Here is a 20,264-nt window from a genome sequence, read left to right on the forward strand (position 1 = left end):
TGCATGGTCAGTGGGGTACGGAACGTACACCCAAGCTTAGAAATGAAACTTTAAAATGCTTAAATATAAGTACTTGCCCCATAATTGAGCCAAAATTCTGAGAAATTGTGGTTGGTGCCTATGAGTCATTCAATGGATAATGTGCATACACTAAGATCACCCCGAGTGTGGGTTGGGATTTTGGAAATCTTCTGTGGTGCATTGACTTGCACAAAAGAATAAATAAAATAGAAGATATGCACACATAACCTAAATGTGGGATTCTGGGTATACCTTAAAGACGATATATGTTACCAGTTTTCTGAGATACTGGGTATACCTGATAACGGTATATGTTACTGGTTTTCCAGGGCTCTGGGTACACCTGAAAAACGGTGTATGTTACCGGACCCATGGTCTACCTTGAAGAGGGTAGGTGGTACAAGCTTCGTGGACATTCTTGTTTTTATGAGAGCTAGGCGTCTCACCCGGTTCCCAGTCCACAGAGTTAGGGGGCTAGGACTACCTATGTATCCTAAGTGGTAGATTCAAGTCTTCTGCAGAAGTACAGAGTGCATCCTAAATCTTGTTCTAGCCATTGGGGAGTATTCTCTCGGTCACAGACTGTCTTCTTTGGACCTCCATACGGCTAGTCATACGGGTTATTAAATAATAGACCCCCGTATGGTCTCGGTCTGCTACGATGTCTATGTTTGTGCGTACCCACAGGGTAATTAACAAGAGAAACATAAAGTCAATACATTGTTGAAAGTATTCAAATATACACATATTGCTTGATGTTACATTTGTTATAGTATGATCGTGATTTACTTACATGATGCATAGCTTAACATTGCTTTACTTTACAATCAAATGTGAGAATCTAAATGTGGTTCATTATTATGATATGGCATTCATGAAGGTCTTTTCTTTATATAATAAATCATGGAATACTTGCAGTTAGTGAACTGTATATTCAATGCTTGTTTAATTATTGTTAGATCTTACATTCATGTGTTGTACATATACTTGTACACATGACACTGAGCACATTCATATAGATATTTTGCTTCTTACTCAGACAGGGGAGTCTGACCCCTTCTCGATTAATATTTTTCAGGAAACCAATAAAGATGGGTCATTGCAGTCATTGTTGCGGACGGGCCGTGAGACCATATCTTCTTTGGATGTCCTGAGGAACTCTGTCTTCAATAAATTCATTAAATTTGACATTTATGACTTGTAAAATTTCAAGGAAAGGTTTTAATTCGCCTAATGTTATTGGGTTTGTACTATCACCTGCAACTTGCCCAAATTATTTGACTGATGGATTAATAAAACATTTTCCCTATGGTTTAGAAAAAAAAAATCCAAAAATTTTAAGTTAAATATTTGGGGCGTTACAACCTCAGCTAACCATGGAGCAATATTCACATCTTATCTCTCTTATGTTGTCAAGTAAAATGTCTTTGATAGCGAATATGACAGGTAAATCTCTCTTAAACTCTATAACCCTTTCCCCTCAAATTTGGATTCTTGATACGGGTGCAACCGACCACATGTGTTGTGATCCATCCATGTTTTCTTACTTTGTTTCTTATAAAATTCTAAAATTCGTCAAGCTTCCAGATAGATCGTGTAGCCCGATCACTAACATCAGAAAGGTTCATGTGACCTCAAAAATTGAGCTTGATAATGTTCTTGTGTTTTAAAATTCAATTTGATATCCATTTATAAAGTCATTGATTTCTTGAATTATGTTGTGGCTTTTTATCCCTCTTATTGTCATGTTCAGGACTCTCACTTGATTGAGACGATTGGAGTTGATAGAGTGCATGAAGCACTATATTACCTTGATTTGGATGACAATAAGGTGACAGCGGTCTCCATCAATAGATCTAATAATAGATTTGATTTATAGTATTGGCGTTTAGGTCATATTTCTTTTGAATGTTCAAAAATCTTGTCTCGAATGCATGATTTTATTTTTTTAATCAATGTTTATGTGAGATTTGTCCTTTAGTTAAGCACACCAAATTATCGTGTTCTTCTAGTGATACCATATCCAGTCATCCATTTTAATTGGCCCATTTTGATATTTGGGGTGGGTATTTTATACCATCTCATTTAAGAGCTCACTATTTTCTCATGGTGGTTGATGACTATAGTAGAGCAACATGAGTTTTTTTAATGAGATTCAAATCCCAAACCAAACAAATGCTATAATATTTTATCATGATAGTGAAAAATCCATTCAATATGCAAGCGAAAAGAATTAGATCGGATAATGAATTAGAATTCTTTTCACATAATGTTCAAACATGTTTTAAAGAGAATTATATTTTTCATCAACATAGTTGTGTTGTCACAGCCTAACAAACAAAATGGAGCTGTAGAACGCAACATAGCAACCGTGTCTACTTATATCCGAACATATGCTCAGCAAAAGTGGTTTGTCTCAGCAGGGGTGTTCAATAAAATCATGCAGCATTTGCTTTCAGCAATGGATATACCCGAAACTGCTTCGAAGGCTTTGAGCAACATATAAGTGTGCGTGATTTGAGGACGACATGTACTGAAGATCAGCAGTGGGGCATACAAAAGTTATTGAGGTCCGATAAATGGATATCATTTAGAAATCCCTTTGAAGCTGCATTACGAAACAACGCGTTTAGACTTTCTCCCACAATATTGAAGAGGAGGGGAGAAAGAGGACAACCTTACAGAAGTCCTCTTTTCATAAGAAAATACTTGCCACCTTCACCATTAATTGATATTGCAATTTGTGCATTAGACACGAGCTTGAAAACCCAGTCAATAAACTGCTTCCCGTTCCATGCAGGATCGAAGAAACAGCCAGCTGACGGTGCCAAACGCCTTATACATGTCAATCTTCAAAATGAATATGCATGGGACGACCCCTTTTGGCCAAGTGATGTATCGACCACTTCATTGGCCAGCAATGCACAGTCATGAATCTTGACGCCATGTAAAAACACACACTGAAAGGGAGATATAACGGACGAGAGTTCAACCTTCATTCTTGATGTCAGGATCTTGGCCAATAGTTTGTATGGTGTTCACAATAGGGAGATTGGCCTAGAAGATTTTCTCTGTATTTTCGTCTTTCGAGATGAGAATGAAGTCAAACCGATTAAGGACGTCCTTCAGGAGGAGGGAACAGTTGGAGTGAAATGTGAATCTGGATGTGTATTGTCGTCATGTATTTTTCAAATCATTTTTAGCAAGGTGTGACCGAAATGTGAATATGGATGTGGACCACCTCTCTTGATTCAAGAAATTGTTCAATTGTTTGGCCCAGCGTTTGTCAAGTTCTTCAAGAAGCGGGGATGAGTATGGAGGGTTTGGGAATGAAAGAAATAACAAAACATTTATTCAAGGGTTTGGAAGGAAAGAAATAATACAACATTTAGGGATCAATACAAACCTGTAGAAGAGGTCATTGAGATGGACGTGTTCTTATCGGAAAATTAACCTGACCTGGCCGGAGTCGGACATAGCTTTGTTGGGTCTCCCTCAGTTGGGACTTTTTTTCACTAGGCCTGCTGCTAACGCCTGATATTTCTCTCTATTTTGGTTGCATGTAATTGTTACGCTGGTCAGACTGGCACCCTCTGTTATAGAAGGGTGACTTTTTTTTTGTACACACTTTACTTCTTAACTGATCAATGAACTGCTAGGGGTCTGCCTAACCCCAGCTTGACTATCAAAAAAATAAAATTGTTATGCTGGTATGACCAAACCTCTTCGTCATTTCATACATGTTTACAGCTTTTCTCTTTTAATAAATTTTTTATGCTCGAACTAAAGAAACAACATGCAAGAGGGTAAGTATTTAATATTTAGGGGTTTGGGTAGTGGGGTCGGGCCTTTGGCTGCTAGATGGGCAGTCAAGATTCGATTCCCATGGGCATCACCCTTCTATGCAAGCCAACGCATAGCATAGGTCCTGGGGTCTTAGCCTTAGAGTTTTACACTGTCGTCATGATGACCTTTAGAAACAATTCATTGCTAATTAATTCATTAAAAAATTAGCAATTGATAAAAATCATGGAAGTCTCATTTATGCTAATTGATAAAAAATTGAAATCCTTAATATTCTAACGTATTCATGGGTTCATGTTTAATGCTAATTGAAAAGGGAAACAAATAAAAACCTTAAAACCATAATTAAATGTTCAAGAAAATTTATAAAAATCACATCAAAACCCTAATTCCTATAAACATTATAATTTTGTATTTATGTTAATTGATAAAAAACAAAGCTCCTAATATTCTACTAAAAACCAAGCATTCATTACATGAATTCATGCCTAATAGTAATTAAAAATATATAAAAAAAACCTTAAAATTATAACTAAACATTTATATCATTATAAAAAAACTAAATGAATGAAACCCGAAATCATAACAAACATCATCAATTGATATGCTAATTGAGACAAGCTTCCCCAATTTGAATTTTAGAAAACCAAATCAATGTACCTTACTTTTCCAAATATAATGAAAATGCCGCTCCCAGTAGAAGGCCTACATTTCATGCTACCTACCTCCCACTTAGAAATGGACATAATTGCCATTATTGATCACATATTCAAACCGGGTTAAGGTTGCCTCGGGGCCTAGTGAATAGATCTGAACTAGATCCAACATGTTGGATGCAGATCAAGCATATGTTAGTAGAGTCATGGTCCAAACCCTTGATGATCTTCACCATTCTGAATCTAGTTTACTATGATCAAGTCAGGCAGTAAACTGGTCAAGCATATTTTGGTCAGATCTTGACAGTGAGAGCCCACTTTTAAGTGGGTTGAACCTATGAAATGAACCGGTCTGACCCCTTTACAACCTGCTCCAACCAAATAACAGTCTTGTTCAGGGACTTGACCCTAGATCCAAAGTTCATGCTAACCATGTCAGTATCTATAATGAAGTTCTTTTTAACAAGATGACCATGTCATGCCTTCATATCTGAACACTGTGCAAATATCTGAGTCTGGACTCGAATCTGAACTAGATCTAAGATGACAAACTGAAATTTGGATCTAGATTTAACATGGTTATTCTGGCATGAAAAACTCTCTCACTCGATATTATAAAACAAAAAGTCAGGTGGGGTGGTGCCCACCTTGACCGGATCTCTCATTGGGTGGGCAGTCGGGTCATGGTGGGCACTGCACACCCTTCACTGTGGGTTAGGTTGCCCACCCTGACCTTAAACCCCCTTATTGGAGGGATTTTCTGGTCAAGGTGGGCATGTGCCCACCCTGGCCTCAATGTGGCTGTCACTGGAGTTTAGTGTAGTTAGAACGGGGCATCGGCTGTGATACGGGCAGTCGGGGTTTGATTTCCACGGGTGTTATCCCCCTTGCATAAGCCAAAGCAAGTATAGGCCCTGAGGTCCGGGGTACTAGCCCTGGTGTTTCCTGCAGCCGGATGGCGGCTGTGTCCCCTGACCGATGGAGGTTTCCACAGGTTAAATACGAAAAAAAAAAAAACTTACGTATTTGCACCGATAGATGGATCAGTGCGCATACATGCACCCACATAAAATATATGAGAGAGAGAGGGAGAGAGTACCAAAAAGCCATGGTCGACTTCAGTATGTCAACTTATCAATTTTTTGATGACGAAGAACCCTCGCCGAAGCGAGGGTGTGTCAACTTATCAAGTATCACCACGAGCCAAAGCTGAGTTGATTATAATCACATGGACTTGGTTCTAAAGTCCGTTTTTTACTTTCAAAGGTAGATCAGCAAACAAACATGACGGTATGAAAAAGAATAAGAAGAGTGCTCAGACAACTGAGAAGGTAGGTCAAAGAGGAATAGACCAACAAGGACGGAAAATGCTCCAAGGAGGAAGAAGGGGCCTCGACCATTCCAGATATGAGAAACCCCATTTAGACATGAAAAAGACGTCGGAAAGACTAGATCTGGCCAAACACCCAAGTTGCTTGTAATTTTCCCGGAAGGTGCTCTCGTTCCAAACCTGCCACCCTTAGACCTTATGAAGAGACTTTGGTCTTTTGGCGTGAGAATCCAGCAACGCCACACAATTACACATGCTCCATCTCTTTTGCCCCTACCATCCTCACCAAAGACAAAGACGCTCCGAGCAAAGACCAACAAACGGATATGGTCCCTAACTTTCTGTCAAAAAAAGATGAGGACCCTACCTGGATATTGAGGGAGAAAATGCCAAGGATATTTGCATGTGGGTGTAGAAATTCTCTTTCTTTTTTCTTTTTTCTTTTTTTAGTATGAAACTATGAATGGTGGTCATCCTGGCGGACTCACTTGGTCATTTTCTTTTTTTAGCATGAAACATTATGTATTATTTATACATGAAATATATATATATATATATATAAACACTTTATATATATGTGACACTTAGTAGTGCATATCTTACGTATATATTTCCTATACATCTTTCTTTTTGTATATATTTTATGCATTCTTCTTTTTGTTACACTTAAAATATATATTATACATGAAAATATTTATTTTATCTATACAAGCTCTATCGAGTCCAGCCGAGATGAACACTTTGGCTCAGCTCATAGCTTATGGCTTGGCTCGCCCATTGTACTAACCGATCATGAATGAGTTCATGACGAGCCTAACCAAGCCAAGTCATGAGCTGCTTGGTTCTTTTACCAGCCCTAGTATGATGAGTGATGACCTGAACTTTTTGTCAAGTAGGCAAGGATGCCATGAACTAGATTTTATCCGATATCCCATGAAATTCAATTCCGTTTAGTTGCATTTTGTAAGCCAAAACATATCCTTTTATAATCAATGTGGATACGGTTTTGAATCTTTGCTACAGAATCTGAGAAATGTCCAAATTTGATGCATATCTGAATCCCTTTACATGTAAGAGAGTGGATCTGGTGTGAGCTTGTCACCCATCTGAATGTGAATATGAATCGGAATCTGTTTAGCCAAGATCCGAATAGTCAATATGGTATTGGCCACATCTTATCTGAATCTGAACCATTTACATCCCTACAAATAGAGTTGCCAATGGGTTGGACATTCTCATACCCAGGTGAGGCTAGACTGGATCCAATTCTAAAGTGCTGGTCAACCGAACCTAAGAAGAAAAAATCATGCTAGGATAACATTAATGACCACTGCTCAACAGACCCAGTCAAATAGCAACTTTTTTATGCTTTTTACATTAAAAAGCTGCAGATATTATTCAGAACTCAGGTCGGGTCTGGTATGGAATTTCTTAAACTATACCCCGATCTATATGCTAATGAGATGGCACGAGTCTAACAAATAGTTTTTTTTTATGAAGAACGGGCAAAACGCCCTCTGATCAGAGACCGACCTAGTCATGCTGGCTCACCCTACCAAACTTAGGGTCGCTTTCCAAACAGTGTAAACCCATGGGGCACCCTTTTTGCCCTTAGGGTGTTGCCTGGCTTCGGCTGAGAAAGGGACAAGGACTTTTGTCCCTTGCTCTCAATAATGCAAGGAGTTTGACACTTATCGAAATGAAACCCTGATCTCCCATCTAGTGGCCAAGACCCCTTTCACTGCACCAAACCCTTTGAGAATGAGTCTAACAATTACCTTTTTCTTTATTACTACAATAGAGAGTAGTTTTATGTCTCATTCCAACCATATCAAACAAAGTCAGCATGGACTTCACCACCTTTTACATCAACAATTTGGTTATCAACATGACAAACCAATTACTTTTTTCTTACAAAGCCTTGGTGCCCAAGTTACTCTTGAGATGGGATCAGGTCAGAGTGTGCTCTGACGGTGGCACCTCTGGATGCCGTTGATCTAAAGATGAATGGCATCCAAAACCTGTACGAATGGGATGCCCGTCACTTGGATGGGCCCCCATTCTTTTTTCCAATGTCCTTCGTATTTTGAATGGACGGCTCACAATGAGCATATTCACTGTTTTGATGGGTATCGTTCAATTTTTTTTTTAAGATGAACGTCCTCTGTCGTGATCCTCTCTTGGTACTCTTGTAACACCAAACTGCACATTTGGTTGACTGATGCCACACATTTTAGGCAAAATGAGTGTGTGGGTGTATCGAATTTGTTCTCTTTTTTTTTTTTTTAAAGGCAAGCTGGAGACCCCCACCAGTTAATTGAACATGCAACGTCCCACCACAAGCTGCTTTTTCCATAAAAGAATAATTACTAATTATGGAATCATAACAACTCAGCCGATACGCACAATCGATCACCAGGTCAAAAAAGCAGGTGTGACTCGACTTTAACAAAACTCAGCTGAGTCACGAGCGAATCAGCCAAGTCATGGGCCAGTCATGCACATATATACATATATAATTAAAAATTATATGATATTTAATATAAATATTATGTATGTTATATATAAAAATATGATTATATATGTATTAATATAATTTTATATTAAATATATTATAAAAAAATATTGTATAGTGTATATTATATATAATATATTAAGAAAATACTATAAAATAGATAATATATATCTATTTAAAATAGATATTTTATAAAATATAAAGTTAACATGACCCAGCCGAGTCGCTCAAAGTCTGGCCGAGTGACAAGTGTTGTAACCCAAAGTGAAATGCTTTTCAGAGAGGCGCAACAACCATCGGGTGCTGCTACAACAAGTCTGAAGAAGCTAAGACCAGCATGAGCACTCAAGCGGCAAGACCCATTCAGCGAGTGGTTCAATCAGCGCAGCATGTTTGCTCAGTGCTTAGTCACCAAATGTGTGATTTGGCAACCTACAGGGTCTGCCAACAAGATGTGTCAGGCAAGATGAACAGATGCAATGCATGAGTACGTCAGCTTGGGGACCACCTGCACAAGTGGCCAGCACACTTGACCGTCAGCACCTTGCCACTGCAAGACCTTAGTCAGCAATGCTTAACGGCTTGGGGCAGTTGCGCACAACAAATCTTGCCACATCTGCTGACCAGGTTCATTGTAAGGGAGCCTTGGGCGCCACTTCAGCTGGGCGGATTCAATGAATATGTGCCTTGGGCTATTGGGACCACTTGTGGCAGTTTGAAAACCACTGTGGTTTAGACAATCTGGTTTGTGGTTTTGTTTAGCCTATAAATAAGGCTTATGTCATCAAATTGTATCTTTAAAATATTTAGAATAAAAATTGAACTTCGGTCTTTTGGGAAGAGAGAAATCTCTTAGGTGCCTTGGGGCATTCGGTTCCCTTAAGCAAGAAAATTCAGGAATTATGTTGTGCATAACTCCTTGGGCCAATTTTAACTGGTATCATGCCAATTGAATTGGATTTGAGCTGAAGATCAAGTGTGAGAGACTTGATCGGGTTGATCGCACATCCGGCGAATCTCTGCAGATTTTTAGCCTTTCAACGCCTCTGCGAAGACGTCAAATGTGTTGTGCTCAGACTGAACTTCCAGTGAGTGATGACTCCTCGTAGCCTTGCATTTGAATAGTTCGATGCATACATCTGTAGATTGCAACTATATGTGCCGCATGATGATGTTATCGAAGAATATGTTGATTACGGCAAACGAAGGGAGGCTTTCCACCTGAGTGTGAAAGTCTCTAATTCCACAACCAAGGGAGGTTTTTCGCCTGGCCATTTCAGCACCCGTAGTCCGTAGGTCCCATGATCGCTCGGTTGACAGCATCTGGTCTGGCTGCAGTCTGCTTGTGCACAAGTCAGCCGTGTCTTAGATCTTCTTGTTGCCGCACACTTGCGCACAGCTAAGAGATCTGAAGTGTTGCGCCTTGTTGTAGCACGCTCATTTGCGCCGTGCAAAGATGCACACCACTGCCCCGTCATATATGAAATGCGCCTATGTTCTTGCTAGTCGTGCGTCACAATGCACGGTCTCCTATACTTTGCAACTTGCTGTAAGCAAGTATTGAACCACACACAGCTGCCTAACGCACACAGTGCACTGCCGCACCACACATCCCGCGCTTCGGCAACATCAAGTGCAGCTCCTGCGGTATGCAATACTGAGCATTGGAGAGCCTCGATCAAGATATGCATGAAGTATGCTTATGCTCAGTTCAGCCTCCTAATGTGCCAGACTAGTGTTGCTAGAGACAAATAGAATTGGGCAATTTCTAATGTTGCTGCTCCATCTCAATGCTACACAGTTTAAAGTAAGTAGGGATTGAGAGAGATGATTAGTAAAACATTATTGCACTAATAGCTAGATGAATTACTTGAGTTGTTGATGTTGTAATATTGTTGATGTAATCATGCAAGAGCTTGTAACCTAGCCTAGGGCTAGACGAAACCTCACTAAGCCTAAGCCTGCAAGAGTGTAGAACATAGTGAAAGCTATCACTCACACACACTCCACCTGTTTACAGCATCTATGTTCATTCTGCACACTAGATTTCAAGAGACCTGTCAAAGGTCAAGTGTCTTCAAATTCAATCCGAAATTTAGGGTCCCACCACAAGTCACCAGGTTTTAAAACAGTGGTTTGCATCACGCCAAAATAGGTTTGAATTGCGTGATCACAATTAGAGAAAGCGACAACCACCGGACCTCTTTTTTCTTGTTTTGCATACCTATACTCGCGAGCAAGGTTGTTAAATGCGATGAGGCGAAGCGAGGCGTTGAGCCTGTTATGAAGCGAGGCATAAGCCTCGAGGCGTTGAAGCGTAAGCTTCATGATCAAAATAATAAAATATATAATATTAATAAAATAATGAAAATTTTAAATAAAAACTAATAATAAATAATAAATGATAGTATAAAATAAATTGTCTTCACAAAGATCTATGATGGCAAATGATGGACGGTTGTGGTTGTGAGTAGGATAATCCGAATACGGAACCGACCCATAAACTTCGGATTAAGCATGCCGCACCATATCCAAACCACTTTATCCCGATCTGTACTCTGAAATGGCGTTTCTGTAAATTTTGGAAAACACAGTGTTGTTTGCGAAGCAAGAAACGGGAAAGAGCCAAGTCACCAACCACCTCTCCGGTCTGAAAGCCTCTCAACACGTCGCACTAAAGAACCGCCACCCAAGAAAAAATGCCACCACCGCCACCGGGAAATGCAACCGCACCAGCAAACCCTAGCGCTAACGTCGACCTCGACGAAGGAGGGGAAGTGCCTCCTCTCCACCTCCCTCGCCTCCCTCCTCCTCTTCATCCTCTCCTTCTCCTGTCGCACGCCCTCCTCACTCCCCCCTCTCCGCTCCGACCACTTCCTCCCCAATCCTCCGATCCTTAACCCTAACCCAACATCTGCCTCCATCTCGGCAGTCTGCACCCTCCCTCACCTACTTCATCTCTGGCTCCAACGGCGACTGCGACCGCGTCCTCCGCCTCCTCCACGTCGTCTACCACCCCAAGAATCGCTACCTCCTCCACCTCGACCTCTCCGCTTCCCAGGACCAGAGGGAGAGCCTTGCCGTATCCATGCAGTCCGTGCCAGTGTTTCGGGCTGCCAGGAACGTGGATGTCGTCGGGAAGACGGACGCCGTCAACCCGCGGGGATCCTCCGTCGTCTCCTCGATGCTCCACGGTGCGGAGATCATGATCCGGTATGCGGAAGGGTGCGACTGGTTCATCAATCTGTCCGCTACGGCATCTCCGGCGTCGTAGGCGAGGTTTTTCATTCCCTCCTCCCGCCCGCTATGGCAATAAGTGGGCCACCATCGCCCGCATCCTCTCTGGCTGCACAGACAACGCCATCAAGAACCACTGGAACTCCACCCTCAAGCGCAAGTGCTCCACTGCCGGCAACCCTCCGGCCAAGTGATCCAATAGCTCCAGCGGTGTCAGTCCCTCTTCTGTCACCGTCGGCGTCCTCTGTCTCAGTCCGAGCAGCCCGTCGAGCTCCGATTTGAGCGACTCCAAACATGATGCGCACGCCTTAGAAGCAAAGTGCATTTCGACTTGAGGCGTGCGCTTTGCATGAGTGAAGCGTGCGTTTCAAGACTGAAATGCTTCACTGCAACGCCTCAATACCTTGAGTGTGCGCTTTGCCTCTGAGGCGTACGCTTTAGGTATTGAGGCGTACGCCTCTCACAACACTGCTCGCGAGTGCAACAGTACATTCCAAACGTTCAGCATTTTAAATGCGGCTATGAAAAATAAAATTCAGCACTATGTGTCCAGTTCTTAGGGAGTGTTTGATGGGATCCACTTGCGCCATCAAACCCCTGTGATTTATTTTCCCTTCTTCCACAGCTTTTTGGGAAAAGAATATCCTCAAAAAGTGGGGGGAAAGCAGCGTGGGGGATTAAGGGACTTTTCTCAGAGAAACATCCAAGCCATCACCCAAACTATATGAAAACTTTTTGTATTCTACGTTTTCACAGGATTTTTCATTTCTTTCTCCTATTTCCAAACGTGTCCTAGACCTTTGTTGGGAAAGAATCCGAATAAGGAAAATGATAAGAAAGTGTTCTCACCCACTCACCTGTTATGTGCTGACAGTGAATATATAGGCATAGTTGGTATCTAAAAGCTAATGTTTAGGGGCTTAGATAAGTTGACTAGTTGAGGATGTGTTTTTTTTTTTCTTTTCCTTGTTTTGGGAGCCATCGCCAACCACATATTGGAAGGCTTCCAGTTAGTAAAACCCATGAGGTCCTCCCTGCTAAGGGTGTCAACGGGTCGGGTTTGCAGATAGAACTAAACCAAAACCTAATTTGAGATTATGATACAGGGAATGGAGCCGGGTCTAATCAGACCAACGATAGGAGAAACTATACCCGGATCCTATAAAGATTACATGAACCAGAGGCGGTAAAATAATACTTTTTATCATTTTTACATTGAAAAAATGCAGATCTTAATCGGAACTCGGGTCAGGCCCGAGTCTGGTATGAAATTTCACAAACCATACTCGGCTCCATTTATTAATCGTTCCGTTCTAGTCCGACCGGTATTCTAATCGGTCCTTATTTATCACGAAACCCTGAAAATTACACCTACCTTCGACCTTACGGCAAATACACTTCTAGTGAGCTTCGAAACTCGACATGCTGTCAACTGGGTGATGGTCGCAGGTTACTCCTACAAAAATGAGTCAAGACCTTGTGGAATTGCATGTCATGGATAGGGAAGGACAGTGACATCTTGTCCTGTCTGTAGACAGGGCAGGACGCACTGTCCTCTCCTGTCCAGTGCCCTCTCTTTTTTGGTTCACTTCCCGTACTGTCCTGTCGTCACTGTTCCATTGGGAGGGGGAGACGGAACAGCCGAGGATGCTGAATTTGCGTCTATGGGACAGACTGAAAAAGCGTCGGCGTGACCCGCATTGCATGGGCCCCACGCGGTGGGCCTCCCACGGATAGGCAAGGGACAGCAACGCAAACGCCTCACTTAAAAAACACAGTTTTAATCAAGCAAGTAATTAGACCAGCCTACCTTTTTGGAATTCAATGTTTTACAAGTCAGTTTTACAATTAGAGCACCCAACCTTCTGGTCTTCAATGTTTCTATCAGCCAGGATAATATTTCAAAGAGTGCGTTATGTTTGTCTACTATCCAAACTTCCTATGCATGATATTGACGTTGCGTAGAATGAGAAGCTAAATTTCGTGAGGAATTAATAACTTTTTATCAAATTAATTTGATCTAAAAATATTTTTTTGAGCCATGAAATTTTAGCTATTGTGAGGAGTTGTTTTTTTAAGTTCTTAAAAAACATATGCTTAATGATACGTGATTAATGGGTTTTCTGCTTTTTTGATGTTTTTTTTCGCACTTTCGACCCCATAAATGTGTTGGGCATGGTCTATTTATGAGAAATTCACACCTGGATCATGTGTTTTCGATGAAGAAAATGATATTTGGAGCCCCAAAATTTTACAAAGATTTTGGACCATTGATTTTTTTGAACTTTATAAAAAACCACCCATGTGTCTAAATCGAACACTTCAAGAGCTGAGCCCTACAAAATCAATTACATTTACCACATCTGTAAGGTCAAAATTTAAAAATAAAACAAAAAATTCTGAAAAAAAACATTAAGCAAGCACCTACGCTCATGGAAAGTTAAATGAGAGAAAAAATCTCAAAGACTCATAGAGTACTCAAAGCATTGGATAAAAAACTTTGTGGAACTAGCTTTGATGCATGATTTACAAGGCTTAATATCCTTTTGTCTGGGAATGCAATAATTTAAAGGAAGCAGATCAGCTGAACATGACCGTTTTTGCTCATGCTGACATCGTAGCCTGATTGGGTCAACACAACCTGGCCTTATGATTTCTTCTAGCTCATTTGAATAGTCAGGTCGAAATAACCAAATATTATATAAAGCGTTATCTGATATTATAAAATTTTTGAACTTCTCGTGTTTGACCATAAAATCTTGACACGAATAAAAAAAAATTGAGAATATAAAATTTATAAAATAATACAAATTACTGGTATGTCAATTACAATGGTCATTTTTTTCGATATTTATTTGGAAGTGTAATTTTTATGGTGAAATCATAGAATTTCATTTAATGGAAATATCACGATATTTTGACCATATAAATCTTTTAAAATGCTTACCAAGGGAACATGCTTTTTGCATGATATTTTTATAAATTTCTCCGATATTTGTTACTAACACGACGTTTTTTACACGCGATGACATACAGACACGAAGACGGACATTGAGACATATGAAGACTATTTTCACATTCTTAATATTTTAAAAGTACATCTTCAAATATTAAAATATAAAAAATAACTTTTATCAGTCTTCAAGTTTAAAAGATGTGTTGCATGCTGGTTGTACACGAAGACGGGGGTAGGTTATATGTTCCCCCACCCCACCCACCCCCGAATACGCACTGTAGCTACAGTGCGTGTTGGGGGGGGGGGGGATATAACCTGCCCCCGTCTTTCTGACACAGAAGGCCACATCCTGCGCAGATATCCTGAATCTGCACAGAGCAAAAAGTCTGAACATGACTGTTTGTTGGTCAGAAATTCCATAGCTGGATTTGCTAACAAATTGGTTAAACATTGGAAGGATCTTTTCCATTTTCATTTTCTTGTGTCGTAGGAACGCTTGTTCAAGATTATCCTGCCCGTTTGAGCTTACAGTCTTTGCAGAAGTAGGCGTACGCGCGTGGACGCATGTGTTCTGCTGACAGATTTAAAGGCTCCCTTGAAAATTTAAACAATCAAAATAGATATCTCAGGATTTTACTGTTGTAATAAATAACCAAAAGTGGACTGATAGGATGAGAAATGTACGGTAGCACATCAGTCCGAAAGTGGTCCTAAGGTGACATCCAAAGCGGCCCATTAGGGCTCACCCACAGTGCCCACACGGCCACAACTCCACTCCTGTTTATATACTTGGGTTGCATCTGCCGATGGTTGCTTTCTCTGATGGACATAATGGGTTTAGGTTTAACTCACAGGGTGACTAGGTTTGATACCAATGGTGGGCTAGATAATGAGGTTAGTGGGCCAGAGTTACGTGAATGTGGACACTTAACTCGTCTGTTTCTTCCGTTATTTAAAGAGGTAGGCTATCGTTAAAATGATGAAAGATTTATAGCAATTAGCCTACTCCAAATACCACGTAATAAAGGGTTCTGTCAACCTAATTAGCCTGAGCCCATCGTGGGAGCCTGAGCTCATCGTGGGCATCGACAGGCAGAGGAGAAGGCACATCAACTCCCACTCCATGGCAACTGCAGGTATGCCATTTTTGTGTTTGATTTTACAAGAAACGCCAACATTCCTTTTTTAAGAAGTTGGATCCCATGTAGTTGGAAGTGTCTGCCTTTGCATTAGAGCTGTACGTTTAATTTTTTTTAAAGAGAAAGCTGTACGTTTGATCAAGCTCCTGCTTTTTCTTTTTTTCTTGTTTTTTGTATTTCACTTTTACATAGTTGGTGGTTGATTCCAAGAATGCAAAACCATCTTGATTTATATGTGATTAAGCTCATGTTTTTTTTCTTCTTATTTCTCTGTGAGTTGTTTCCAAGAATATAAAACCGTCCTCTCTCTCTCTCTGCGTGAAAGTTATATGTTTGATCAGACTCCTGCTGTTTCTTTTCTTATTTCATAGTTGGTCGATTGATTAATTTCTCTTTTTATTTTTCTTAGTTCATATTTGTTTGAGGAATATAAAACCTCTCTCTTTCTCTAGGCCAGCGGCTCCTGCGTGAGCTCGCTTTGTCTGTCTGATGTTCTTTCTTTTATTTGCTTTGGCTTTTGCTCTTGTTCAGTTCATGGGTTCAACATTTTGTTGATCTTCATGAGTGGTAATGTTGTATTTCTTTCTGCTCTCTGTGTGTGTTACGAATCTGGATATGTTTGTATAAACAGTTGGAGCAATTATTTCGAATCTTCTGACAGAAATGTTGATGTTCGTGAAATGTAGCTGTTTATTGCTTTGTGGCTATGGGACTTGGTTGTTAATTTTTATTAATTTGTAGTTTTTTTGTTGTTTTTCTTTTTCTCGTTTTGTAATTGCTTTGAAACCAAGGTTAAATGGTCTCAACAACGTGTTCCTTCAATAAAAAAAAAGGAAAACAACCTGTTTCTATTAGCACCCACGATCTAAATTTTGTTTCTATTCAATCTTCTCTTTTTGGTTCTGCTTTGCTTGTGTTTGAATCTTTTGGAGTGCTCTAACTTGATGGCTGAAGATCAATTTCTAGATTTTATATGCAATGATTTTTTTTTCTTGATTGAAAATTTTTATGGTAATACTTGTAAATCTTATGAGTTGATCAAACATGCTGTATAGTTTTTGTTTATTTCAGTATATTGTTTTGTTTATTGCCTCTCCCTGCAGATTGCAGGTTTTATTTCATAAAAACAATCAAGGGATCATTTTTGTTGGGGTATTGACGAGGACTGATTGCTTTTAGAGAGTTCCAGGAAGGAAAAAAGCATGATCAAGGAAAATGGTGATGGTATTCAGCATAGAGGGAATGGTGAGGTTGCAGAAAAGAAGGAAGGAGAGGGTGGAAATGGGAAAGTTGCTTCTGTCCCCTTCCACAAGTTGTTTGCCTTTGCAGACCCGCTGGATGTTGCTCTGATGATGGTGGGAACGATCGCAGCCATTGGCAATGGGTTGGCTATGCCTCTTATGACTGTTCTTTTTGGGCAGCTCATCAATTCATTTGGAGAATCCAACCAGGGAGATGTGGTCCATGTGGTATCCAAGGTAAAGTTTGTAATTCGTCCTAGTAATTGAGTTAATTTGCAATAATTGCACTAGTTAACAACATAGATCTTTTCATGTGCTTTATATTTAGTTTCCTTTGAGGCTTTGAAAATGGTTATTGACTGTTTTCTTTGTTCTAATATGGTGGTGGTTTTGTGTTTCTTTTGTCGTTATCATTTGAAATATTTACAAGGGTTTCATGTATATTTAGATTTGCATAAATAAATGTTCAGTTTGGTTATTTTCGTGTACTCTTCCTTTCCATTGTTCAGCTTATGAGAGACTAACGTTTTGCTGCTGTGGTTTCAGGTTGCGCTTAAATTTGTATACTTGGCCATCGGCTCAGCCATCATATCATTTTTACGTGAGTGCATCATCCTTGTGTTACATAACTGAAGTGATTCATTTAGTTACTGTGAATCTGCTTTATATATGTGATTCTTTTGCATGATAGATGTGTGCATGTATTAAATTGTTGCTGATGAAATGCGTTGTGGTGATGATTCTCGATGTAACCAACTGTGTATTTGCAACATCTAAACTATTCTTTTCATCAAAATTGGCAGAGGTCACATGTTGGGTGATTACTGGAGAAAGGCAGGCCTCTCGTATCAGGGGTTTGTATCTAAGTAACATACTCAGGCAGGACATTGCATTCTTTGACACGGAGACAAACACAGGAGAAGTGATTGGGAGAATGTCAGGGGATACCATCCTCATCCAAGATGCAATGGGTGAGAAGGTGAGATGCATTTCATATTATCTGTTCAGAAGAATGATATACTTTTTTAGGATTAACATCATGGTAAAATTTGCTGATTCCTTCTCTAGGCAATCATGTAGGAAAAATTGACAAAATATGTTAACCGGGATTTCTTTTGTGTTAAATTCACTGGATGGAATTGCATCCCTGATTTTTTTTTATGGAAAGATTCCCTGATTCATTTTGTATCCTGTAGTAAGAAACAAGTTTTTAAGATTTCATATAATTGTTCAATGTGTTTGACATTGATCCTGGCTCTATTGGGTGTTTGTTATGTTCTCACTATTTATGATGTCTTTTTTTCTGAACTGAAAGAAAATTTTATTTCAAACTGGAAGAATTAAGCATAGAATGGACAGTTCACAGGGTGACGAGTGATCGCCCTGTCAACATGAGAGAATCATTAAATCAGAGATGATAAACAGAAAAGATAAAAATAAAATCACAAACTTGGTTCTCAATCCTAATGAATCCAAAGAAACTGATCAGCCTAGGGTCACCAGCCTCGGCATGAAGCTCAATCACCTTGTACCTAAAGCACATCCAATCCCCACTTCCCAGCTTGTTGGCAAGCGTAGAGCAGAAAGTAGCAGCATAAGCACTAATCGCGGTTTGAAGTCCTCTAGATTGGCATGCAACTGCAGGTGAAATACCCAGGTTCTCTCACAGAAGTTGTTGATCCGACTTTGCAGCCAAAGTTTCATACTGATTGGTCTGTGAACAGCCTGAGTTGAAACTGTAGCAGGGTAGAGTGTCTTGGATCAACTTCCCTTGAGTGAATTGGTATTGGTCCTGTCCCAGTGTAGATCAGTTACAGTGCCAATTGTTGTCTATAACCAGGTAGCCAAACGGCCTCTGCAGCATGTGGTAGTTTCCCTCTATAAAATTGGTAGGCAAAGTACAGCTGGTGCAAAATGGATATAACAAAGGTGAGAAGAATAGGGTGGAAAGAATCAGAGAACCTGAACAGCAGTTCTCTATTACACAAACCCATGCACACACCTAAGAACACCCTCCCTGCTATTTCTGATATCTTTTAAACTGGATTGCATTCTCGTCACATTCAATGATGATAATTCAATACAACAACAACAACAACTACGCCTTCATCCCAAAATAATTGGGGTCAGCGATATGAACCAAAAAAGAAAATCATTATGGGTCTTCCACATGAATCCTTCTCCTCCAATCATTTCTATCCAATGCCATGTCCTCGGTGAGGTTCAAAGCATTCATATCCTTTCCTATCACCTCCATCCATGTCTTCCTAGGCCTACCCCGACCTCTTTTAACTAATATATTTTCCCATTTCTCCATCCTTCTAACTGGAGCATCATTAGGCCTTCGCCGAATATGTCCAAACCACCGTAAACGATTCTCTCTCATCTTATTTTCAATGGGTGCAATGCCTACCTTCTTACGTATCTCCTCGTTCCGAATCTTATCTTTTATTGTATTTCCACACATCCATCTCAGCATACTCATCTCAGCTACACTCATTTTTTGAATATGATGTCTCTTGGCAGCCCAACATTCCGTACCATATAGTAAAGCAGGCCTAATAGTCGTCCTATAAAACTTTCCCTTTAACCGCAATGGCATTCTACGATCGCACAACACTCCAGTTGCACTTTTCCATTTCATCCACCCAATCTTTATTCTATGATTTACATATCCATCAATTTCTCCATACTTTTGAATGATAGATCCCAAATATTTGAAACAATCATCCACCGATATTTCTTGCTCACCAAGCTTCACTACACTCCCATCACTACTTCGTTGCTTACTAAACCGACATTCCATGTATTATGTCTTACTCTTACTCAACTTAAAACCTCTTGCTTCCAATGTTTGTCTCCATAATTCTAACTTAGCATTAACCCCAGCTTTAGACTTATCAATCAAAACAATATCATCAGCAAACAACATACACCACGGCACATTTTCTTGAATTGATCTCGTAAGCTCATCCATCACTATAGCAAATAGGAAAGGGCTTAAAGCAGATCCTTGATGTAACCCAACCGTTATAGGAAAATTGGTTGTCACCCCTCCACAAGTGTGGACATTAGTTACTACTCCTTCATACATATCTTTAATTATTCTAATGTACTTGAGAGAAACACTTTTCTTTATCATTGTCTACCAGAGAACGTCCCTAGGTACTCTATCGTATGCCTTCTCCAAATCAATAAAAACCATATGCAAATCTTTATTCCTCTCTCTATTTCTCTCAATAAGTTGTCTAAGAAGATGTATAGCTTCCATAGTTGATCTTCCAGGCATAAAACCAAATTGATTCTCCGATATCATGACCACCTTCCTCAACCTAGACTCAATCACCCTCTCCCAAAGTTTCATA

General features: G+C 40.1%; 1 protein-coding gene across 1 annotated transcript in view; it reads left to right on the forward strand.

Moving 5' to 3' along the window:
• The window catches only part of LOC149827355 (ABC transporter B family member 11-like), a 96,577-nt gene that overhangs the window by 68,191 nt on the left and 8,122 nt on the right, over positions 1 to 20,264 (forward strand). Inside the window, exons 2-4 of the mRNA XM_090019308.1 lie at positions 16,762 to 17,136; positions 17,446 to 17,500; positions 17,703 to 17,878. Coding sequence (XP_089875434.1) covers positions 16,861 to 17,136; positions 17,446 to 17,500; positions 17,703 to 17,878 — 507 coding nt within the window. The 5' untranslated portion in view covers positions 16,762 to 16,860. The remainder of the gene's footprint in view (positions 1 to 16,761; positions 17,137 to 17,445; positions 17,501 to 17,702; positions 17,879 to 20,264) is intronic.

This window comes from Nuphar pumila, chromosome 10 (genome assembly GCF_984573655.1).
Source record: "Nuphar pumila chromosome 10, dmNupPumi1.hap1.1, whole genome shotgun sequence".
In the NCBI taxonomy this organism is placed as follows: Eukaryota; Viridiplantae; Streptophyta; class Magnoliopsida; order Nymphaeales; family Nymphaeaceae; genus Nuphar; species Nuphar pumila.